The sequence below is a fragment of the Pinus tabuliformis genome, chromosome 6, assembly GCF_031772625.1.
Source record: "Pinus tabuliformis cultivar Carrire ecotype Pingquan chromosome 6, CPIR1, whole genome shotgun sequence".
In the NCBI taxonomy this organism is placed as follows: domain Eukaryota; kingdom Viridiplantae; phylum Streptophyta; class Pinopsida; order Pinales; family Pinaceae; genus Pinus; species Pinus tabuliformis.
The window spans coordinates 799,351,261-799,377,748 of NC_142292.1; the positions used below are offsets into that span (position 1 = coordinate 799,351,261).

General features: G+C 41.8%; 2 protein-coding genes across 5 annotated transcripts in view; one reads left to right on the plus strand and one right to left on the minus strand.

The window, feature by feature from the left end:
• LOC149261214 (cationic amino acid transporter 9, chloroplastic-like) overlaps positions 1 to 26,488 on the plus strand; it is a 158,711-nt gene that overhangs the window by 119,405 nt on the left and 12,818 nt on the right. The window lies entirely within an intron of this gene.
• Positions 679 to 25,655, minus strand: LOC149261215 (uncharacterized). Its single transcript, XM_089434099.1, has 3 exons — positions 25,554 to 25,655; positions 25,004 to 25,093; positions 679 to 1,308 (listed from the first exon to the last, which is right to left on the minus strand). The coding sequence occupies exons 1-3, from the start codon at positions 25,653 to 25,655 to the stop codon at positions 679 to 681; spliced, it is 822 nt and encodes a 273-aa protein (XP_089290225.1).

Here is a 26,488-nt window from a genome sequence, read left to right on the forward strand (position 1 = left end):
ATATGCTTCACACCAAGATAGGCCCCGTAGATAATGGGCTTCCTCTAGTCAGCATAAGCAAGGTTGGTGTTGGCTGGGCATAGTGCCTGTATGTCCTTTTTATGCTTTTTATAGCCAGTTTGTCTTGTATTCTTTTCTTCCCTTGTCGCTGCAATTAAACTCTTATTGTTGATGCCATCCTTGTCTTGAGGGCGAGACATTATTGCTGGTTCATTATGTGTAGCTCTAATGAGCTTCTCCTTGAGTGTAGATTCGGGGACAAAATATATCTTACCTTTGTAGAAGATGATTTTGTTGTCCACCTTGTACCTGTCATCATGAATGAGTCCGTCCAATAATTCACAAGCGAACTTATTCTTGGAGTACTCTACTAAGAGGTGAGCTCTCCAATCTCTCAAGAATGTGTCATGTTCAATATTCTTTTCATATCCTGGCTCATTAGATTGTGACAATCTGTTCAAAACTGCGATAACGGTTTTTATGTTTCTTTGTGTGTGTGAGCTCTCTTGGACAACTTCTGCAGATTGTCTACCCACGAATTCCCCACTGGCCCGATATGGTCCCAAATCTTCATCACCTGTATTGTCCTGTTCTTCTTTTGTCTCTTCACTGTCTTCCACAATTGCTTTAGAAATTTTTTTCATATTTAAATCAACTGCAACTACATTAAAAAACTTACTATGAAAATTTGTTGCAGAAAATGTCGCTATCACTTCCATGTCTTCCATTTTCTTTGATAGTATAACCCACATGTTCTCTTCTGAGATGAAGATTTAATTTATACTTGTGTATGTAGCACTTGATGCAACCCACGTAGGGACAGGAAAAAGGATGATTTGAAGGGACAGAGCCGTACAGTGAAGTAGGAACTTTTGGATGAAGAAACTCCCTTTTAGTCCGAAGGGGCAACTTCACTGCATTAGCCAAATTCCTCTTGATGTGAGCTTTTAACTTGTACTCACATGCATATCTTTTCACACATTGTTCGAATGGATAAATATGAGAGTTCTCTTGTGAATGTGTTTGCATATGTGCATGCAAGTTAAAATCCAAAGAAAATGCCTTACCACAAACTTCATGTGGACTTGTAAGATGTTTTTCTCTCATATGGATGAGAAAATGTCTCTTCAACTTGGAGATATCTAGAAATTTCCTGCCACATCCTTCATAATGACAAACATGTAGTCCCTTGTGCACATGTGAATGCTTCCTCAAAGCTCCAACATATGTAAAATTATTCCCACAACCTTCATAGCTGTAAAGGAAAACCCTTGGGGAAAGTGATTTGGGCATTGGCTCCTTCTCTTGCTACCCTAGAGAGATGATAGCACCCTGATCTTCTTCTTCTCGCTTAATCGTGTCAGTGTTTTCTTCTTCGACATGAATATTTTCATTTGATCTTGCACACTGTATTCCCTCTCCTGCATCTCACACTATTCTTCACATCATTGTCGCCTTCATTTAATAAATACCTTTCCTGGCTTGCCAACTGCTCTCTTCTGTAAATATCTCGCTCACACAGTTCGGTCCTGGGATATTCAAAATCACGCTTCTTTTCCACTGAATCATAATTATGCAGTGAGATTGACTAGTCTAGACTTCTTGTCCTATATTTTCTCCATATTCAACATTTGTAACTCCTAAATGATCTGAAGCAGATGTTTGAAAATCATCTGAATGCTTCTTTTCTTCTTTTACTAGATCTTTGCAGGCACTTGTTTGCTTCTTGTATAGCCATCACCAATCATTGGAGGTGCCTTTGCCCCTGCTTCAGCTTCTCTTATACTTTGATTTTCTGTCTTCAGCTTACCATCAATATCACTTGATCTGTCTTTGCTGCAGCTAACCCAAAAATCGTTCCAATTCCTTATGCTTGTTTTCTGCGTGCTCTTATCATTAGGCTCAAGAGATTGACTTATTTTATTCTTTATAAGAGGGTATAGCCATGTATACTGACTTGGGTCCGCCTTCTCTTCTTCAAGCACTTGTTTTATGGCCGGGTACTTATAAGATCAAGAACCGGACTAGACCAAAATTCCTTCCAATCCTTCATAATTGCTTTGGGAGAAATCACTGCTCTAATTTGAAAGAGTGTTGGTCATTTACCGAATCAAACTAGACCTCATCATAATCCCTCAGTCTGGTAGGATGCACAACTCTGATACCACTGTAATAATCTAGGGAGATTTTTTCCCTAGGGTTCTATTAAACTTGCTAGGTTTTCTCAATAATTATTCTTCTGCCCGTTCAGTAATGACAAATGATTCTTTCAGTAGTACAGTATGATATGAACCACAACAATATAATTGCTCAATTAACCAAATGCAATAATTCATGCAATAGTATTTGTAATTCAACCAATCAACAATGAAAACCAAGTTCAACAGAGTAATCAATGAATAATTATGAACCTATATACCAATGACTTGATTTGTGTTTAAAATGTAACTAGTGTTGGTCTTCATAATGTAATACAATTGTATCATTGATATACTTATTATATTCATTTATTACATTCATTATTATTATTTTATTTCTAGTCAAAGCATGTTCTTCATGCGTATAGCCTATAGGGTCATTTGAGTCAAAAGAGAATTTAGTATGAATCAAAGAAATGTATTCGAGTCAAAGTCCCATTTGGATTTCTTGTAAGAAAAAGAAAATATTTTATTTGAGTCAAAAAGTCAAATTGTCATCCACAAGACCAAGTCGGCCCTCCCGGACAAGTCAGCCTAAAGAGGTGACTATTCGACCTCCTGGAAGGCTATAAATACAAGACACTTCGACCTCATTGGTTCACTCACTTAACACATTGATTTCTGTGCCAAAGACAGAAGAAAAATAGTGAAGTCAAGGGAGAGAAATTTGAGTGTTTTTGGCTTCTCTGTTCACACATGTGAAGGTTTTGGGGCAGCTCTATGAAATTACAGGTCTGAACTGCAGGTCCAAAATTTTGTGATTTGACCAGATTTGACAAGGTTTGACCAGCATTGACTTTTGTTGACTTTGACTTGGTTGGAGGAGATTTGAAGGAGGGCTGACTTGGGTCTTTGTGGCAGTCTTGATCTTGGTATTGGGTCTTGGATATCTCACTTTGATCTGATTCTATAAGAAGAGGATTTTTGGGTTTTCCCCCTTGTGGGTTTGTGCCCTGGCTTGGAGCCTAATCTCTGGTGTTCTTTGTCTCTTTGTGATCTTTATATTTTGGTAATTGCTTGACAAAGAGAACATAATATTAATAAGAAGCCAATAAACATTCACAAGTAATTATCAAGTTAAGAGAAATCATCATTATCTATAAGCATCTTGGTTTCTCAACATGGTATCAGAGCTAAGGTGAAGGAAGGAAGCTTAAAGATCACATCTTGTTGGCACTCTTGTTTGAAGACATTCTTGTAGCAGCTATCATCTCTCTCCCTCTCCAATGGCAAGATACATGAAGGAAGGTCTCAAGACTCTTAGGAGTCTCTTTGAATCCATTAAAGGATGCATCATCAAGTTCATCTCCAAGCTATCTAAAGAAGTCAAGGATGGAAGTCTCTATTCCGCTCTTACAAGTTCATTTGAAGATGATAATACATGGGTAATCGATAGTGGAGCTTCAAGGCATATGACAAGGGAACATGGTCAACTCAACACTTTATCAAAAGGAAACTCTTCTCACACAGTTGAACTTGGAGACAAGAATAACTACTCGGTCAAAGGGATTGGATCTACCTCCTTAGAGCTGGAATCTGGTGGGAACATTCATCTCAACAACATCCTCTATGTTCTAGGTTTGAAAAATAATTTTCTTTCTATTTCTTGCTTAGAAGATAAAGGAGATAGGGTAGCATTTGTTGATGGCAAAGTTATTGTTTGGGCAAAGGGATCTAGTATAGAAAATGCAAGGACTATTGGGATTCGTGAAGGGAGGTTGTATAGACTTCTAAATCCTCCTCAAGCTCTAGTACATTTAGACACCAATCCTTGTGAATTATGGCACAAAAGGTATGGCCATCTCCACTATAAGATATTGCCATCATTGAATCAAATGGCTACTAGTAGACCCCAATTAAAAGAAGATCACGAAGGAGTCTGTAAGGGATGTGCCCTTGGTAAGAATGTGAAGAAACCATTCACTAGTAGTGACACAAGATCCAAGGAAATCTTGGACCTAATACACTTCGATGTTTGTGGATCCATGTCAGAAAAGTCACTTGGTGGTCATCAATACTATGTAGCATTTATTGATGATCATTCTAGAAAGACTTGGATATACCTCTTAAAGTCTGAAGATGAAGTATTCAGGAAGTTCCAAAAGTTCAAGCAGAAGTGGAAAATATGATAGAAAAGAGGATCAAAACCCTAAGATTAGATAATCATGGAGAATATACTTCTAGTGAACTTGTGGCCTTTTGCAAAGAAGCAAGAATTAAGAGGGAGCTAATAGTTCCATACAATCCTCAACAAAATGGTGTGGCTGAAAGAAAGAATCGATCCATTGAAGAATGTGTAAGAGCCATGCTACATGGTGAAGACCTTCGCAAATTCTTATGGGGAGAAGCTTCTGTGACAACAATCTACATACAAAATAGAAGTCCTCACAAAAATTCTCAATGACATGACCTCGAAAGAAGCATTTACAAGAAAGAAGCTGAATGTTGATCACCTCAAAATTTTTGGATGTCCTGTTTACATTCATATTCCCAAGGACAAAAGGAAGAAGTTGGACCCGACAGGTATGAAAGGTATCTTTGTTGGATATAGCACCTCATCCAAAGCATATAGAGTCTACATCAAGGAAGAATGTCGTATTGAAGTAAGCAGAGATGTTACATTTGATGAGAGCGTTGCATACAAGAAGTCCAAGGATATCCCCATTGACTTCGATGAAGAAGAACTTATCTTTCCCAATGAAGAAAGTCGAAGGCAAGACAATCCTCCAAAACCTACATCTAATCATCATGAAGAACCAGAAGGACCAAGTGAACTAGTACAACCAGTCATCATTCCAAAAACTCGAAAAAGACCAGCTTGGTTAAGATCAACTCTACAAGAAGCCGAAGGACATGCAGCAACAAAAGGAACATTTAGGGAAAGAAAGAAACCCAAGAGATATTCAGGCTATGCAACATACATGACCAAATTCACTGAAGCATAACCTACCTCTTACGAAAAAGCAGCCAAACATCAAGTATGAAAAAATGCAATGTTAGAAGAATATCAATCAATAATGAAGAATTATGTTTGGGAAATTGTTCCTAGAGCAAAAGACAAATTAGTTGCGACTTCCAAGTGGGTGTACAAAATCAAGCATGCAACGGATGGGAGTATTGACAAATTTAAAGCTAGATTTGTGGCAAGAGGATTCTCTCAACAAGAAAGAATTGATTACAAATAAAATTTTGCTCCAATAGCCAGATACACAACCATTGGATCCCTCATTTCCATTGTAGCTACTATGGGTTGGACCATTCATCAAATGGACATAAAGGAAACCTTTCTAAATAGGACAATTGATGAAGAAGTCTACATTTAGCAACCCCAAGGATTCAAAGTGCATGGCAAGGAAACACATGTTTGCAGGTTAAAGAAGGCTCTATATGGCTTGAAACAAGCCCCTAGAGCATGGTATGCCAGAATGGATGCTTATCTATTAAGACTTGGTTTCGTCAAAAGTTTTGCAGATCCAAATCTCTACATCAAGGTGGTAAAGAATGAACCCGTGATCATATTACTTTATGTGGATGACTTACTAATAACAGGTGTGGAGCATCGTATTCGTGAATGCAAGAAGGAACTAGCAGTTGAATTTGATATGAAAGATCTTGGACTAATGCACTATTACTTGGGACTCGAAGTATGGCAGAAACCTGGCGAGATTTATCTTGGTCAAGGAAAATATGTGATCAAGATTTTGCAGAAATTTGATATATGTTTTGCAGTAAACACTCTTAGCCAATTTCAAATGGAGCCAAGGCATGATCATTGGATAGTAGCGAAACACATTTTGAGATATCTTCGTGGGACTATACATCATTGTTTGAAATACGTTGCATGAAATAAGATTCAGTTATTGGGCCACAGAGATTCAGATTAGGCAGGCAATGATGTAGATGGAAAAAGTACTCCAGGTGGATGTTTTTGTTTAGGATTCTCTATGGGTTCTTGGATAAGCAGAAAACAAGACTCAGTTGCATTGAGCAGTTCTGAAGCTGAATATATAGTAGCCAATGAAGTTGGCGAGAAGCCGTTTGACTATGAAAGTTGCTTGTAGATTTGTTTGAAGGACCTTTGGACTCTACCATCATTTGTTGTGTGTTAAATTGGCAACTAGGGCCAAACTCCATGTGGGTCATCTTATTTATGGCAGCTGATATTTTTTTTGGATCCCTCTCATCGAGAGGTGTAGGATTGATCTAAAGATCATCCGGTTCTGATAAGTATTTAGGGAGATATGAATTTATTTTGATTATGAAATTATTATCAAGTCGACCAACAACTTGTGTAGGCTCAAGAAACCCAAACGTCATGTCTATTCAACCTATACGTTTTTGGTATAAATAGAAGAGGATTTGAAGTCATTTCAGACACATCCTCTTCATGTGTGATCTCCTCTCCACGTCTTGGGTTTTTGGAGAAGGAAAAACACATAGAGGATACGCTGGCCTATGTACAAATGATGCCCTAGATCTAAAACGCAGGAGCAACGGTCATGAAGAAGTCTAGACGTAGATGAGGGGAGAAGATCCTAGGCACGTGAAGCCCTAAACGCTGTGATGAATTACAGTCAACGTGATGCCCTATCTATTACCCTAATCCATTGTCATAAAAGGAACAACCGCAGTCATATATAGAACCCACAACTATATGGAACGCAGTCATATATGAAACGCAGTCATATATAACTCGCAGTTACATATGGTAAATACGCAGTGATGGTAACTATGCAGTTCTTGGTAACTACGCAGTCATGGCACGCAGCAATCGATGTATGCAGATCTGGCAGCGTACGTAATATGAAGGTAGCCGCTGTAATATTAAAACGCAGTCAATGGATGCCTTAATCTGCTGTTTAGATACGCTGGATGTGATATGTTGTTCATATACACAGTTCATAATGGAAGTGATACGGTGTTTATACACTAGACATGTTACGCTGTTCATAGTTCATCATAAGGATATATACGAAGACATTTAAATGCAGGCCATGACATACATACGCCGACAAATGAAGAAACCCTACCCGCTGTAAAAGAGATATGTATATACGCTGAAATGGACACTGAAATAGACTGCTCATCAACGCAGCAAGATATATACAGGCCATGATACATATAGGCAATACAACGCAGCATGATATATACATGCTGTAATAGATAATGTAGTTGTAGAGACACTTATACGCTGGTATAAGGGACACTTGGAGATATGTTCATGTAGTTAAGGGAGCCACAGTGAAGGTTGAAAGCCACAGTAGGAGCCGCAGTCAATATAAGGGTGCCACAGTCATGACAAACCACAATTGCAATCAGGACAATCAAGTCTCGGTCAACTACTTGATGATCATTACCTCTGTCTAGACATTGTGTGAGGAGAAGGGTCATAGTAATACATCCTGGCATAACTATATGGATTTGTCTATGTCACAGAAAGCATAGCATATGCAATGATCTTGATGACATATACGCTGACATCTAGCACAATGATGTATGAGATCATGAAGGGCAGCTTGATGATGGATGAAACCATGGACATGAAGGGCAACATGATGATGGATGAAACCATGGACATGAAAGGCAACATGATGATGGATAAGATCATGGACATGTGCAGCATGATGATAATCATGATTAGTGCAACATGGTGCAGTATGCAGTGGTACAGCAAGAGAACCAGATGCGGCATGATGATAGGTGAAGGAGTCACCTTGGAGAATCAGTTGAAGTAAAATGTCTTCAACTGATCTCATCGTTATACGAAATGATCTATGCTAGATCTAGATAAGTCAAAGGGTTGACTTCTGTTGTAAATGTACTATCCCTCTCACTTTCTCTGCTGAACTTTGAAGAACATAAAAGAAGAATTGATCAAGGGTTTCCCCACATTGGGGTTTGTCCCTGGCTAGCGCCACATCTTGTGTCCTCTTGTCTTGGCTTGTCTTCTGCGACTTATATTTATGTTCTATCTGCAGTTTACTTTAATGTGATTGCTAACTGTGAAAATTGAAATAAATTGCTCTAGCATAGAACTTACCTAAAATTAACATGGTATCAGAGGTGAGGTGAAGACAATGCCTAAACAAGAGTGAAAGAGCAATCACCAAAGATAGTTGGGATAGGACAAAAGGATCAATGGGATCATTATCCCTCTTCTCATTCACTAAGGGTGAAGTGGAAGCAGAGAATATTATTAGAATGGCACAACGGAAGATCATTTCATTGGGAAGTTCAGATCTAAGGGTGGAAGGAAAGGCAGATGCCTTGGTTATAATAAGTTAGGCCATTATGCAAAGGAGTGTCTGAATGGCAGAGACACATCTCTTGATGAAGATAACAATCATTCCAGGGACATCTTCAATGATCAAGGAATGACTGGTAATGCAGGTCATCAAGGAAATTGTCGACTCTTCAAAGAAAGCAAGGAACCCCAGAATCTCTTATGTACCTGATCGCAAGAAGACCCTGGTGTCCATCTCAGAAATGGAAGTTTAAGGTTTCAGGGTGGCACTCATCAATGGAAAGTTACGTGTTTGAAAATAGATTTTTCAAAGATGTTTTAGAGTTCAGGGTTGTATCAAGTCCACTGGGGACCATGTCCATTGACTTAGCACCGCAGGTTTGTGAGTCAGATGGTGACCGGGATGCTTGAATTCAAAAAGAGCATGAAGGTACATGTTTGAGATGTACCAAAGGAAAATCTTACAAGGGGACCATTCCCCTCATGTAGCAGGTCCACAGGTTTGGAACAACCCGTGGAGTTTGAGATTCATGAATGGGAATCTCATGTATACAGGTGGATGAAAGCTCTCTATGGCTTGAAGCAAAACACCCCAGGCATAGTATGAGAGGATTGATAGCTATTTGATGAAGTTGAGATTCACTAGGAGTGAAACCGATCCAAACCATTACCTGAAGGTTGTGGATGATAGACCTCTCATACTGGCACCTCATAAGGACGACCTATTTCTGACAGGTGCAGACCCTCTCATTTGCAGAAGTAAGAGGGAGTTGGATTCCCGACATATGTTTTGCAGTTAGCATGGTGAGCTCATATTTGGTTGAGCCTCACTGGATTGGTGCCAAGAATCTTCTGAGATATCTTCGGGGCACAATCTCTCATGAATTAAGATACACTGCCGGAAATATGAATCTGCATGATTATTCAAATGTTGATTGGGCAGGCAGTGTGGAGGAACACTAGAGCACTTCTCAGTGCTGGTTCTCTTTGGATTCTCCTTCGATATCATGGATGAGCAGGAAGCAGAAGTCGGTTGTTATAAGCACCGCCAAGACCGGATACAATAACTACGTGTATGATCTCATATGAAGCTACCTGGTTGCGGAAGCTCTTCAGTGAGCTGTTTGTACACATGATGAATACCACTGTGATTCTCTGTGACAACCAGAGGTGGGATTCGATTATTGAGGAATCCCGTATTCAATGATTGCTCCAGCAGATAGACATCAGATACTTCCTTATTTGGGATATGGTAAGTCGATGAGCAAGGAGGCTCCATCGCACTGAGATGATGTACAGGTCACTACACTTTGTCAGAGCCCCGGGGAAAGATAAAATTTGTGATTTTCCCGAACGACTTTGAGTCGTCGAGAGACCCTTGTAAAAGGGTCTTTCATGTTGCATACATTGAGCTCTGGGAGCTCTGGGGGCTTGCGGTTCCTACTGGAGCAACATACGACCACAGGGTGACTCACCCTCCCTTAGTGGTGCACATTGGGACAAGATGATTTGCTCTCTTGTGGGACGGGATAATTTACTCTCCTATGAACAAGATGATTCGCTCTCCTGTGAACAAGATGATTCGCTCTCTTGCGGAACAAGATGATTCGCCCTCTTGTGGGACAGGATGATTCGGTCTCCTGTGCAGCAGGATGATTAGTTCTCTTGTGAGGTCTGGATGATGTGTTCTCCATGACGACTATGTAGCAGGATGATTAGTTCTCCTGTGAGGTCTGGATGATATGTTCTCCATGACAACTATGTAGCAGGATGATTAGTTCTTCTGTGAGGCCTGGATGATGTGTTCTCCATGGCGATTGTGTAGCAGGATGATTAGTTCTCCTGTGAGGATAGGATTGATTAAGTTCTCCTGTCAAGGCATCCTACCCAAGCAATCTGGGACTCATGGAAAGTACCTCTCATCTGATCAATGAGCAGGGAAATGAGGATAGGGACCATAGTAGTACTGATGGACGCATCACTGTATCTACTGTACTCCCTATGCTAGGATGACCTTCATTGATTTGGGATCAATGACACTGGTCTGGGACCAGTTGTAGGAGTTGTACCTACTATGAAGTTGACTTCGGGTCGGTTGAGACTGGTCTGGGACTAGTGGTACATACTCTGAGACCTAAGTCACCGGATTCGTCCTAGACCCCCTACGAATCCCGAATCCAGCGAATCCGACACGATTCGGTCTGGATTCGTGTCCAAATCATATGACACGTCGTGTCCGTTTCCGACACGTCGAATCCGAGGTCGTGTCACGAAATTCAAAAGCGTGTCGCGATTTTGGGACACGTGTCCATTTCCAGGACTCGCTAAGCTCAGTGCGGGAAAGAAAAGGGCGTGTTTGCTCATTAATATTTTCATTTGGCAAGTGATTTGTCCTGTTGTCCTGTTGCAGCAAGGAGTAGAGCATTTTGGCAGCGTCATGATCAAGTCTAGGCCCTAGTATTGATATGCTATTCATGGTAATGTTAAATTCTTGAAGTAAAAGTGACATTCTCCTTAATCTTCATTTTCATCCTTTTACTTAAATTTTTAACATTACCATGAAATGACTCAGGATGTTTGAGAGTGGTTCCGACCTCACTGGATTTCATATGGAGAAAGTAGAATTTTAGATTTCATTCAAAATCCAGCAGACTTATCAGTTTTTCAAGATTTTAGGATTGGGGGATTGCAATATTTCCATTGAATTTTGTCATGTATTAGGGTATGGAACTCGTATTTAATCAAGAGCACCAAACCAAGAGCTTCTGAATATGTCGCTCCTGCTCCCATTTTCGCTCCCGCTCCCCGCTTTCGCTCCCGCTCCCAAGTAACACTGTTCCTGATGATATGGGTCTGGACACCACTGTTGAGTTGGCATTGGCCAACATGGATCTCAATGATCCAGTGCTAGACACTGTTAGGTTTGATGACTTAGAGGGGTCAAACTCCATACCAACAGATGCAGAGGCAACTATGGATACAGGGGAGGAGTAGGATGCAGAGGAGAGCAGTGGGGACCATGATGATGGGGACAGTGATGCTGATTGATGCCTTGAGGCTTGTATACCTGTAGTTGTTTTATATTTTCTATTTCTATTTGCCATTGGCATTGCACCAACACTACCTATGTAACACATTTTGATTTGATGACTTAATGAGAAAACTACAATTGTCAGTGTGTTTATCTTACTATCTTGTAGTTGTAAGTTGTCTTTCAGTTATGAATTATGAATCATGATTTAAATTTTAATAGATTTATCATTTACGTGACCAGTACCACTGACATTTATTTGAATTTTGTATGTACTATGCATGCCAATAGCTATAGATGAAGATCTATGTTTGAAATCAATAAATTTGTATCATTAATTAAAATTTGTGTAAGAAATATGATAATATCTAATTTTTAATATATATATATATATATATATATTTAATAAAATAATATATAACGTGTCCTGTTCCGGGGGGTCAGCGTGTCCGAATCCGACACCACGAATCTCGAATCCTACGTGTCCCGAATCCCTGTGTCAGGTGACTTAGTCTGAGACTAAGTTAGGGTCAGTGGAAGACTGGTCTGGGACCAGTGAGAGTGGTACATGCTATGATGCTGACTTCGGGTCGGTTGAGATTTGTCTTGGACCAGTGGTACACTCTCTGAGTCTGATGATACTGGTCTGGGACTAGTAGTAGGAGTGGTACCCACTATGAGTAGGCTCAAAAGCCCAATAGTCATGTCTATTCATCATCTACGTTTTAGTATAAACATAGAGGACTTGAAATCATTTGTAAGACACATCCTCTTCATGTGTTTTCCTCCTCTCCATGTCTTGGGTTTTTGGAGGAGGGACACCTAAAATATACACAGGATGATGCCCTAAACACAGTCATTAATGGAGCCCTAAATTACAGTCATGAAGGAGAGGATCCTAGTCGCAGTTGAGTGAGATCTTGCTGCAGTAAAGGAAAGATTCAAGACACAGATTGAATGCCCTAATCCGCTGTCCTAGAAGGCTTCATATGCAGTCCTAAAGGAGAGACCTAACCACTGCATTTAAGGGTGCCCTAGGCCACAAGCAACAAAGGTTTTTATGCAGCAAAGGAGGCACATATACACAGTCCATGGAGACCTTATACGCTGGGATTTATACGCTGTTCATGGAGACCTTATACGCTGGGATTTATACGCTGTTCATGGAGACCTAAACAGTAGTCACCTATACGCTGATCAAGATGATGTCAACAGCCCTAAACAGCAGTCACTTATATGCTGTTCAAGATGATGTTAACATCCCTAAACACAGTCACATATGGAGGAACATATACGCTGTCCAGGCAGGTCAATGGAGACACCTAATTCATAGTCAGTGGAGATATCTAAGAGCAGCTAAGATACCTATTACAGTCATCTAAATAGGTGTCATAATGTCACATTGTTGTAGGTGACAGCGTGACATATTCAAGGACTATTTGGGCATGATAGCACTATGTGCAAGGAAGCTGATGACATCATGTTTGTGTAGAGGATTCTGGAACTATTGCCTAACTGCCTTGCATGATGCAACATGATGGTACTGCACGGTAAGGTGCAACAAATGGACGAGATGCAGCACTATGATAGGTGAAGGAGTCACCTTAGAGAATCAGTGGAAGCAATATGCCTTCAACTGATCTCATGCAGATATCAAAAGTCAAAGTGTTGACTTCTATTGTAAATCTACTATCTCTCTCTCTCTTTCTCTGCTGAAATTTGAAGAACATAAAAGAAGAATTGATCAAGGGTTTCCCCACATTGTGGGGTTTATCCTTGGCTGGCGCCACATCTTGTGTCCTCTTGTCTTGGCTTGTCTTCTGCGATTTATATCTATGTTCTATCTGCAGTTTACTTTAATGCTGATGTGATTGCTAATTTGGAAAATATAATGAGCTAACTGTAAAAATTCGAATAAATTGCTCTAGCATAGAACATACCTAAACTTAACATGGTATCGGAGTTGAGGTGAAGACAATGCCCAAGCAAGAGTGAAAGAGCAATCACCAAAGATAGTTGGGGCAAGACAAAAGGATCAATGGGTTCCTCATAATTCACCCAAGTGAAGTCGAAGCAGAGAATATTATCAGAATGGCACAACAGACGGTTCTGATGGCCTACCTAAAGATCACTTCATTGGGAAGTTCAGATCTAAGGGTGGAAGGAAAGACAGATGCCTTGGTTACAATAAGTTCGGCCATTATGCAAAGGAGTGTCTGAATGGTAGAGACACTTCTCTTGATGAAGACAAACAAATCATTCCAGGGTCAAGGGAATGACAAGTAATACAATTCATCAAGGAGAAATGGTTGACTCTTCAAAGCAAGGAACCCCAAGCACTTCATCGGATAGATAATCATGGGATTATACTTGGAGCCGATACCACCTATCCCGGAAAGGGTGTAGGGAATGTTACCCCTAAATTGAATGAGGGTAACTCGATTCATTTACAAAAACACTTTTATGTACCTGATCGCAAGAAGAACCTGGTGTCCATTTTAGCAATGGAAGTCAAAGGTTCAGGGTGGCACTCATCGATGGAAAGGTACGTGTTTGAAAATTGATTTTTCAAAGTTGTTTTTTTTGAGTTCAGGGTTGTATCAAGTTGTAGGAAGTCCACTGGGGACCATGTCCATTGACACAACACCGAAGGTCTGTGAGTCAGATGGTGACAGGGATGCCTGAATTCAAAAAGAACATGAAGGTACATGTCTGAGATGTACCGAAGGAAAATCTTATAAGGGGACCATTCCCCTCATGCCACAGGTCCACAGGTTTGGAAAAACCCGAGGAGTTTGAGATTCATGATCGGGAATCTCACGTATGCAGGTGGTAGAAATTCCTCTATGGCTTGAAGCAAAACACCCCGAGCATAGTATGAGAGGATCAACAGCTGTCTGATGAAGCTGAGATTCACTAGGAGTGAAATCGATCCAAACCATCCGAAGGTTGTGGATGACAGACCTCTCATACCGGCACCTATGTCTGACAGGTGCAAACCCTCTCATTTGTAGAAGACAGAGGGAGTTGGATTCTGAATGTGGAAAGATAAACTGCAAGCCTGTGACTACCTCGAGGATCTTAACTTTCAGAAGTTATAAGGTAATGATGTTGGACCAGATTTGGGAAATGCCTCTGAGTTTCATAAACTCATTTGCGTTGATGTTCTCGGTGAACCTCCGTTCGGACATATGTTTTGTAGGTAGTATGGTGAGCTCATATTTGGTTAAGCTTCACTGGATTGGTGCCTAGAATCTTCTGAGATATCTTCAGGGCACAATCTCTCATGGATTGAGATACACTGCCGAAATATTTCAAATGCTGAGGATCACTAGAGCACTTCTCAGTGCTGGCTCTCCGTGGGATCTGCTTCGATATCCTAGATGAGCAGGAAGCAGAAGTTGGTGGCTTTAAGCATTGCCGAGGCAGAGTATATTGCTGCTAGCATGACTACCTGAGAGGCAGTCTGGTTACGAAAGCTCTTCAGTGAGCTGTTTGGATACCACTATGTAGCAGGATGATTAATTCTCCTGTGAGGTCTGGATGATGTGTTCTCCATGACGATTATGTAGCAGGATGATTAGTTCTCCTATGAGGTCTGGATGATGTGTTCTCCATGACGATTATGTAGCAGGATGATTATTTCTCCTATGAGGTCTGGATGATGTGTTCTCCATGATGATTATGTAGCAGGATGATCAACTCTCCTTTGAGGCCTAGATGATGTGTTCTCCATGGCGAGAGTGTAGCAGGATGGTAAGTTCTCCTGTGAGGACAGGAGTGATTAAGTTCTCCTGTCGAGGCATCCTACCCATGCAGTCTGGGACTCATGGGAAGTACCTCTCATCTGATCAATGAGCAAGGAAATGAGGATAGGGACCATAGTAGTACCGATGGACGCATCGCTGTATCTACGTACTCCCTATGCTAGGATGACCTTCATTGATCTGGGATCAATGATACTGGTTTGGGACCAGTTGTAGGAGTTGTACCTACTATGACGCTGACTTCGGGTCAGTTGAGACTGGTCTGGGACCAGTGGTACATACTCTGAGACTGACTTCGGGTCAGTGGAGGACTGGTTTGGGACCAGTAAGAGTGGTACATACTATGATGCTGACTTCGGGTCGGTTGAGACTGGTCTGGGACCAGTAGTACACTAAGACTGATAATACTGGTCTGGGACTAGTGGTAGGAGTGGTACTCACTATGACGCTGACTTTGGGTCGGTTGAGACTGGTCTAGGACCAGTGATACGCACTCTGAGACTGACTTCGGTTAGTGGAGAATGGTATGAGACATTCTCGATCAATTCTTCTTCTTTATGGTTCAGCAGAGCTTAGTAGAGCAGAGCAGAGCCAACAGAGCAAAGCAAAGCCAGCAGAGCAAAGCAGAGCCAGCAAAGCTGAGCAGAGCCAGTAGAGCTGAGCAGAGCAGAGTAGAGCTAGAAGAGCTGAGCAGAGCCAGCAAAGCTGAGCAGAGCTGAGTTGAGCTAAGCAGAGCAGCGCAGGGCACTGATGGCAGAGACAGTACAATCAGACATATGGATGAGCAGATGGAGTTCTCCCTAGTTGAGAGGGAGTGTTAAAATTGGAAACTAGGGCCAAACTCCATGTGGGTCAGCTTATTTATGGCAACTGATATTTTTATTGGATCCCTCTCATCGAGAGGTGTAGGATTGATCTAAAGATCATCCGATTCCAATAAGTATTTATGGAGATATGAATTAATTTTGATTATGGAATTATTATCAAGCCGACCAACAACTTGAGTAGGCTCAGAAGCCCAATAGTCGTGTCTATTCATCATCTACATTTTAGTATAAATATAGAGGACTTGAAATCATTTGTAACACACATCCTCTTCATGTGTTCTCCTCCTCTCCACGTCTTGGGTTTTTGGAGAAGGAGGGACACCTAAAATATACGCTGGATGATGCCCTAAACGCAGTCATTAATGGAGCCCTAAATTACAGTCATGAAGGAGAGGATCCTAGCCGCAGTTGAGTGAGATCTTGCCGCAGTAAAGGAAAGATTCAAGACACAGATTGAATGCCCTAATCCGCTGTCCTAGAAGGCTTCATACGCAGTCCTAAAGGAGAGACCTAACCACCGCATTTAAGGGTGCCCTAGGCCACAACCAACAAAGGTTTTTATGCAGCAAAGGAGGCACGTATACACAGTCCATGGAGACCTTATACGCTGGGATTTATACGCTGTTCATGGAGACCTAAACACAGTCACTTATACGCTGTTCAAGATGATGTCAACAGCCCTAAACACAGTCACATATGGAGGAACATATACGCTGTCCAAGCAGGTCAATGGAGACACCTAATTCACAGTCAATGGAGATATCTAAGAGCAGCAAAGAGACCTATTACAGTCATCTAAACAGGTGTCATAATGTCACATTGCTGTAGGTGACAGCGTGACATATTCAAGGACTATTTGGGCATGATAGGACTGTGTGCAAGGAAGCTGATGACAGCATGTTTGTGTAGAGGATTCTGGAACTATAGCCTAGCTGCCTTGCTAGGCTGCAAGCCATAGCAAGCAGCTAAGGCTGATATGTATATGAACTAAAGCATGATGTATGGGCAGCATTATGAGCAGCATGATGATATGAGATCATGGGGCAGCATAATGATATCATGAACAAGATGATGTATGGGCAACAAGGTAGATGAGATCATGGGCAACATGATGCATGGGCAGCATGATGTATGAGATCATGGACAGCATGATGTATGGGCAGCATAGTGATCATGAGCAGCATGATGGTACTACACGGTAAGTTGCAACAAATGGATGAGATGCAACACTATGATAGGTGAAGGAGTCACCTTAGAGAATCAGTTGAAGCAATATGTCTTCAACTGATTTCATGCAGATATCAAAAGTCAAAGTGTTGACTTCTATTGTAAATGTACTATCTCTCTCTCTCTTTCTCTGCTGAATTTTGAAGAACATAAAAGAAGAATTGATCAAGGGTTTCCCCACATTGTGGGGTTTATCCCTGGCTGGCGCCACATCTTGTGTCCTCTTGTCTTGGCTTGTCTTCTGCGATTTACATTTATGTTCTATTTGCAGTTTACTTTAATGATGATGTGATTGCTAATCTGGAAAAGATAATGAGCTAACTGTGAAAATTTAAATAAATTGCTCTAGCATAGAACATACCTAAAATTAACAGAGTTGAGCAGAGATGAGTAGGGCAGTGCAGGGCACTGATGGCAGAGATAGTACAATCGGACATATGGATCAGCGGATGGAGTTCTCCCTAGTTCAGAGGGAGTGTTAAATTGGCAACTAGGGCCAAACTCCATGTGGGTCATCTTATTTATGGCAGCTGATATTTTTATTGGATCTCTGTCATCAAGAGGTGTAGGATTGATCTAAAGATCATCTAGTTTCGATAAGTATTTATGGAGATATGAATTTATTTTGATTATGAAATTATTATCAAGTCGACCATCAACTTGTGTAGGATCAAGAAGCCCAAACGTCATGTCTATTCAACCTATATGTTTTTGGTATAAATAGAAGAGGATTTGAAGTTATTTCAGACACATCCTCTTCATGTGTGATCTCCTCTCCACGTCTTGGGTTTTTGGAGAAGGAAAAACACAGAGGATATGCTGGCCTATGTACAAATGATGCCCGAGATCTAAAACGTAGGGGCAACGGTCATGAAGAAGTCTAGACGTAGATGAGGGGAGAATATCCCAGGCACGTGAAGACCTAAACGCTGTGATGGATTACAGTCAATGCGATGCCCTATCTATTACCCTAATCCATTGTCATAAAAGGAACAACCGCAGTCATATATAGAACCCGCAGCTATATGGAACGCAGTCATATATAACCCGCAATTACATATGGTAAATACGCAGTCATGGTAACTACATAGTTCTTGGTAACTACATAGTCATGGCACGCAACAATTGATGTATGCAAATCTGGCAGTGTACGTAATATGAAGGTAGCCGTTGTAATATTAAAACACAGTCAATGGATGCCTTAATCTGCTGTTCAGATACGCTAGATGTGATATGCTATTCATATACACAGTTCATAATGGAAGTGATACAGTGTTTATATGCTGGACATATTAAGCTGTTTATAGTTCATGATAAGGATATATATGAAGACATTTAAATGCAGGCCATGACATACATACGCAGGCAAATAAAGAAACCCTACCCGTTGTAAAAGAGATATGTATATACGCTGAAATACACTGCTCATCAACGCAGCAAGATATATACAGGCCATGATACATACAGGCAATACAACACAGCAAGAACGCAACATGATATATACACGCTGTAATATATAACGCAGTTGTAGAGACACTTATACGCTGGTATAAGGGACACTTGGAGATATGTTCACGCAGTTAAGGGAGCCACAGTCAAGGGTGAAAGCCGCAGTAGGAGCCGCAGTCAATATAAGGGTGCCACAGTCATGACAAACTACAATTGCAATCAGGACAATCAAGTCTCGGTCAACTACTTGATGATCACTACCTCTGTCTAGACATTGTGTGAGGAGAAGGGTCATAGTAATACATCCTGGGCATAACTATACGGATCTGTCTATGTCACAGAAAGCATAGCATATGCAATGATCTTGATGACATATACGCTGTCATCTAGCACAGTGATGTATGAGATCATGAAGGGCAGCATGATGATGGATGAAACCATGGACATGAAGGGAAACATGATGATGGATAAGATCATGGACATGGGCAGCATGATGATAATCATGATTAGTGCAGCATGGTGCAGTATACAGTAGTATAGCAAGAGAACCAGATGCAGCACGATGATAGGTGAAGGAGTCACCTTGGAGAATCAGTTGAAGCAGAATGTCTTCAACTGATCTCATCGTTATACGAAATGATCTATGCTAGATCTAGATAAGTCAAAGGGTTGACTTCTGTTGTAAATGTACTATCCCTCTCACTTTCTCTGCTGAACTTTGAAGAACATAAAAGAAGAATTGGTCAAGTGTTTCCCCACATTGGGGTTTGTCCCTGGCTAGCGCCACATCTTGTGTCCTCTTGTCTTGGCTTGTCTTCTGCGATTTATATTTATGTTCTATCTGCAGTTTACTTTGATGCTGATGTGATTGCTAACTGTGAAAATTGAAATATATTGCTCTAGCATAGAACATACCCAAAATTAACATTGTGACAATCAAAGTTGCATAAGGTTGACAGGGGACCCAGTTTTCCATGCAAGGACAAAGCACATTAATATCAAGTATCACTACATTTGAAGCTTGGTGCAGGATGGGGTTGTGAAGCTACAATACATCTCCGCCAACGAAAAGGTAGCAGATATATTGACAAAGTCTCTTCCTAATAGGAAACTTGAGTATTTGAGAGACAAGCTTGGGCTTGTGGATATCTCCTCCCTGGTTGAGAGGGAGTGAGGGTGGACACCGTATTCTCCATGTGTCATGCACTATGGCCAGGACTAATAGTTGTAAGCCTAGTGAAGGCACTGGTAAGGAGAATGGTGGATTGGATAAGCATTTGGGATTGATATTATTTGAGGATTTGTATCCAAGATAAGAATATTCCCAAGAACCAATATTCTTTGAGGATGGGTATCCAAGATAAGAATAGTCTTGTGAGGACATACTTGGTGAACATCCAGATGGGGTATGTGCCTAGAGAGGCGGTGGTGTCCAAATTTATGCCTCCCAACATTGTGCTCTAATCTAGTGGAGAGATAGAGCTTGTTAGTCAAGGCCTTGCTATTTTTGACAATGCTGGTTATGATGATGCTTATCAATTTGTTGCTTTAAGGGGGCTTGACCTAGGTTCATAGTGTGTTGTGCACCAACAAAACCCTCAACCACTGGCTCTTTCGGCAATGTCTTGCAAGCAGAGCGCAATCTCACTCGAAGCAGTTATGGGAGGCTGCAGAACTAGGTTTTCGCAACCAGAGGGATATACACACTATTGCATCCGTGTATTTACTTATGTTTTCTACCTTCATACGACTCCGCGTACATAAATAACTTCGCGCTGCTGATTAATTTTATAGAATTACCTTTATCGCATCAAATAACATAAAACAGTATAACATGTATTCTTTCGCGCAATTTAGTAAAAAGCATGCATAACGATAATAACAACAGAGAATGAGCACAAAAAGATACACAATACTTTGCCAAAACTTCTTCTTTATTAATAATGATCTTCTATACATGCTCTTCTTCGACTTGCGTACCCAGCTGCTGGTGGTTTTGCACACTCATCTACAAACTCTTCCAGGCCTCCGCGCACTCAGTTGCGGAGCCTTCCTCAAAATTACAGACTCAAGACAAAGAATACGAACAATCTATGCTTCTATCATGATATGATTTTATTACAAAGTATTACATCTCCTTATATACATTACATTATTACAAAAACCATGGTCCATATACCACGGATTCAGCGAAACCATGACTAATACCCGAAACCCGTTACAAAATAAGGAGCTTTGACCCGCCATGAAGCCCCCAAAACACCGCGTGATGAATATAACTTCGTCGGCTCCGTGCGCTCCGTTCCTCAAAATGCGGAGTCTTTGACCCAAAACTTGGACCAAGTTGGGTTGCGCCCAACAGGCCCCCAACACTCACCCGTGACTCGTCCTGAGTCACTCAACTTCGATTCCCTTGATCTTCGCTGCAATTCCGTTGTATACTGCATTATACTGTTGGACTGTTTCTGCCATTTGTTTCTCATGTTTGCACGTCTCTTCTAGCAATGCCTCTGTGGTTGGGCCAACAACCTTTTGTAGTATCTCTGCCTCCCTTTTCTTCAATTCTTTGAGCCTGTCGTCCACTACCTGAGACAGTTTGAGTGCCTCATCCTACCATGGCTGAGTCCTTGCTTGTAATATCTGCTCCTTCCTTTGAAGCTCATCTATCTGCTTTTGGAGGTTCTTCCCTTCAGTAATGCTGGCGAGTCTCTGCAAGACTGGTAAGGTCTTTACAATTGCCAAGATCTCATCGCATTGCTTTTGCTTCACCTATAATTCTTCCTCAATTTTCTGGATGTTTGGATCCTCCTGTAGTGAGGTCCAAATCTGCATCATGTCATCCAATAGCTTCCCACAGTCTGCCACTGTGTCAGAGATGCCTTTCAACGCTGCCTTTAAATATTTATGTCTTTGCTTCTGTACTTCTAGTGGCATGGCTGGTTGCAACCTTATTTGCAGCTCTGATATTTACACTTTATAGTCAAATTGGAGCTTTGCCAATGTGTTCTTCGATTCCTTGATCGCGAGGCCGAGCTTCGCAACCTTTTCTGTTGGTGGTTCCTCATCACCAATCTTCACATCCAAGACTGCGCTGCAACTCTCTTGGATGGCTTTTTCCAACTGCTCTTGTCACTGAATTGCATCATCTCTGTGCTTAGCCACTTCCTCCAGTTACTTCTTCAGTGCAACTTTCTCCTTTTCCGTCTGCATTGTCATTGTTGAGGTTTGCTGCTCCTGCTCGTTTAGCTCAGTTGTTAGACTTTGATGGATTTCATGCAATATTTGAATGGGCAGTGCGACAATATTTATGTTGACATTCTTCCAAACTCTAGCTTGCTCTTTGTCCTTTGGTGAGTACCAGTGAAGTGCCCCAGCTAGCACCTGCACAACTCTAATGCCGAATTGCGTTTCTATCCTTTGCTCTCCTTGCAGTGACTGAGCTTCGTGATGCCTTTTTGTACTTCAATCAAGATCGTTCTATATCGATCATCAATTCTGTCCCAGGTCTTCGCCGTGATCTCCTGGACCTTATCTCTGATCTTGTCAATGTCCCCATCAGTGAGGACAAGCGTTTCTATGCCCTTGGACTTAACCGCCTTTTGCTTTTTCCTCTTCCCTGCCGCAGTTGTGTCTCTCCTTCTGACAATGAAAGGCGACTCCTCTGATACTCCTGCATCACTGAGGGATCCTCATGTTCCTGCTTAGTTTCCTCTGTTTCCACCTCTACATCCTGCGGTGTACCATTCTCTGTTCCATTTGCTCCACCCTAGTGGAGTCATCCATTCTTCCGGCCATTGCTGTACTATGATGAAAAAATCGTCTTTAGTCACTAAATTTGGCAATGGGTGCCATTCTTAGTTGGGTCCTTCGTCACCTTCACATAAGCTCTGTGGAAGTCTGCTTTGAAATCTGCAATGTGACAATACTGCTTGTACAAACTAGGTGACAGCTTTGGATGCCGATTCACCACCATGTGTAGATTCGTTGCCATCACCACAAAGAAAATCCTATTTTTTGTTGCGCATGTCGGCTCCTTAGTAAACCATAGGGAGGCATACCTCACTGCCTCACAAACATCCACCTCGACAGATGGAAACTATGAGTCTTCTAGTTCTTTCCACGCGATCAACATGATGAGTATTAACAACCAAGCATAGTGGAATGGCTTACCTTCTTCTTGTGCTTCCCTGCAGTCTACCAAAAATTCTTTGCACAAATAGACAACCCAGTTAAATTGGACTCCTGCGTTGCACTGCGCAGTGAGAGATACTACCGCTACAGGCACCTCATTGGCCATACACTTCCTCATTATCTTTCCTGCCAAGATGTGCACGACAAAACACACTCGTTCATCAATGGAGTTGATGTCGTATCCCGCAACTTCTTCACTAAGCCGAACTTTTCCTTCATCATCTGTGCCATCTCCTTATCCTTGTTCTTGCCCACAAATCCTTCTGCGGGGTCTTTTCCCTGACCAGGCAACGCAATGATTTTTTTGATTAGCATCTCATCAATGGGGATCCTCGTCCCTAGCCAAATGCATTCGTTGTGTACCGGTGCGAGGAGCTTCCGCACACAGATTGTACTAGTTGTGCTTCGACCAAAGTGTGGCACATTCAACATGTTCAGGAAGCCCACACTCTGCAATCTTTCTACCCACTGGAACGGTTCCAGACTCGTGACTCCACTATTTGTGTACTGAACCTGCTTCAGATACCTACTTGGTTCAAACTGAGGGTATTTTCTTCAATCATTAAAGTCCCAGTCTTCCATTTTTAGTTGGGGGATCCTCCCCAACACTTCGCCCTCAAATGATACTTCCTCCGGCAGCAACGGAGTGAACACATCCAACTTTCCATCCTTGGGCTCCTTAACCGGCTTGGCGTTTGGTTTTCTTGGTGGCATGTAAGGTGGGAGCACAACGGGAATCTCTTCGTCCTCTGTCTACATGCATTGAAATTTGGCCTCCTCTTCGCTATCGTTGATCTGCTGTATCTCCTTCTTCCCTTTCTGCATCGACGTCTTCCCCTTATCTTCTTTGTTCTTTGTGCGGACATCTGTGTGTGTTTTATTCCTTGGGGATGTTCTGAGTTCTGCCCCAGGGACCTCAGCTAGACTCTTCTCCTGCTTCTTCTGTGGCTGTGGTTCTGTGGGCACCTGCTTTCTTGGCAACCTCTGGCGTCTTGGGGACATGGGTACCTTCACTCCTTGTGCCTCCATAATACCTGCTAATCCTTTCTTTGCAAATATTCCAACAAGTTCTTCAAAACTCCTCTCAGACATACAATATCTCTCTTCTATGCAATTTCTCAATTTCTCTAGACAACAAACTGTCAAATGTGGCGTAGGATGTGGTTTTTATAACAAATTTGAATTCCAACCTCATGATTGCTTCAAGATTTTCTCATTTAATGCAGGTATGGGGCTAGATACAACCAATTGTGCTTCATAAATGCTCTTTTCCCGCGTCCCTTAACGACAATTTCCCTTTTAACAGTAGATTTTTCCTTCCAACGGTCATATTTCCAGCCAACTTCAACGAACCCTTCCTCGTGGCGCAATCACCTTTTCTTTGTCGCAGTTCCTTCGGACTTTGTCATACTCCTGAGTATCGCGCAATAATATTCCTTCGACGAAGCCCCTTTCTGAGAGTAGTTTATAGTCCCGTCACCCGTGCCCACTTTCAACTGCAGGTGGCACTAAGACTTCCTTCTCTTCAATTTTCAGTGGGAAGTTCTAGGGACAGAGTCGTTCCTATATGTCTTCAATCTACTACCATTCACTCGTCCCGGAATCAACTGACCATTCAACTTCACAAGATGAACTGCACCACCATCAGTGATGTGCTTGATGATATATGGTCCTAACTAATGTGTTTTAAATTTTCCTGAGAACTTCGCGAATTTGTTGTCATATAATAATACAAGATCTCCTTCTATGAATGTATTCTTCTTTATGTGCCTGTCATGCCAGACTTTCTCCCTTGCTTTTTGTACTTGCTAATGGAACCCTGCTACGAACCTGTCTTCTTTTAGAGCTAGTATTTGCGACATTCTTTCCTTCATAATATCAGGGTTTGCCATATTTGTGACAACTGCAATTCTCAAGCTTGGCACAATATATTGCATAGGCATAATTGCCTCTTGTCCATATACCAACCCAAATAGTGTCTTCCCTGTCAATTTCTTGCATGTTGCTCTATATGCCCACAACATTGCTGGAATCCTCAAATCTCAGTCATCTCTATTTACATTGCATACCTTGGTCAATGCATTCTCCAGAATTTTGTTGAAACCTTCTACTGTACCATTTGCCCGAGGATGATGAGGAGTACTCTTCTGGTGATAAACCTGGAATTCCTCAGTTAGTGCTTCAATAGTCTTATTCAAGAAATGTGTGCCTTGGTCACTCATCAAAATCTTCACATAGCCAAACCTGCAATCCTTCACTAGTTGTGTCTCAGCCCATCTTGTCAAATAATCAGTTACAGTGATTATATACCTCGCACCTGTTTTCTTTCTTGGCGGACTGATAGGTCCAACAAAGTCAATCGCCCATTTTTCAAAAGTCTACAAAGTTACCTGTGGTACTAGTGACATCTCGTCTCTTTTAGATGGCTTTCCTGTTCTTTGACATACATCACATGCTTGACCGAATTCTTTTGCATCCTTATGTACTGTGGGCCACCATAACCCAGCTCTGAAGATTTTCTGCGTAGTGGTTTTTCCTGCATGGTGCCCTCCTGCGACTCCTCCATGATTTTGTCAGAATACTTTGTCGTTCATGTTTAGGGGCGTATCTGCGCAGTACCTCATCCAGTCCCATTTTGTACATGTGTCCAACAATCAATGAGAAATCAACTGCTCGAACGACCAACTCCTTTTGCTTCATAGTGTACTCCGCAGGTGCCATTCCTAGTTTCTCTCCAAGTGAGCCAACAGAGAGAACTCCCAGTTCAAATTTTTGCCGGGGTAGAGGGAGCAGTGTTGAATCCTCAACGTGAGAGAGCTTGTGGGATACAGATTTTTAGCAGGCAAATTGCTGGGATGAAAAACGTCAAAAGAGAGAAGAGAAGCACCTTGAGGGAACTTTTCCTCAGCATACTTCCCGCCGAGAAGTCCGTTTTCTCATTGGCCGAGTAGCAGCAGTGAGAAGTAGAGGGGATTTTCGACATTTTTTTTTGGTAGATATGGCAACCAGTGGCTTGAGGGATCAGGACAGGTTGGACGGAGCATCGAACTACGTCATCTGGAAACCTAGAATGTCTTTCCTTCTAGACGAGCATGCCCTCTAGATGTATGTCGACAGCGTGGTGGCTGAACCTACAGATGCATATTTTTTGAAGAAGTACAGAGCTAAGATGGAGTCAAGGATCACGTGGTGTGCCATGTTGCTAGCAGGGCGACTGCTAAGGAGATGTGGGATGCTTTGGCCACGTTATATCAGGGATCTTCCGAGCAGCAAAATATGTACTTAGAGCAGAAGTTGAGATTCGCTCAGATGCAGAAGGGAGAGCGTGTGGATCCATTCCTCACGAAGCTGAAGGAAACCCGTGATGATTTGTCTGCTGCGGGGCATACACCTCAGGATTCAGAGTTAGTTAGACTGGCCCTCAATTCTATCTCAAATGAGTGGCAAGTCTTTGTCCAGAGTATCTTGGGCAGAGCAGCATTGCCGAATTGGGATGAGATGTGGGCAACTCTAAAACAAGAGGAGCTGAGGAGAGACCTAGTGAAGGTTAAACT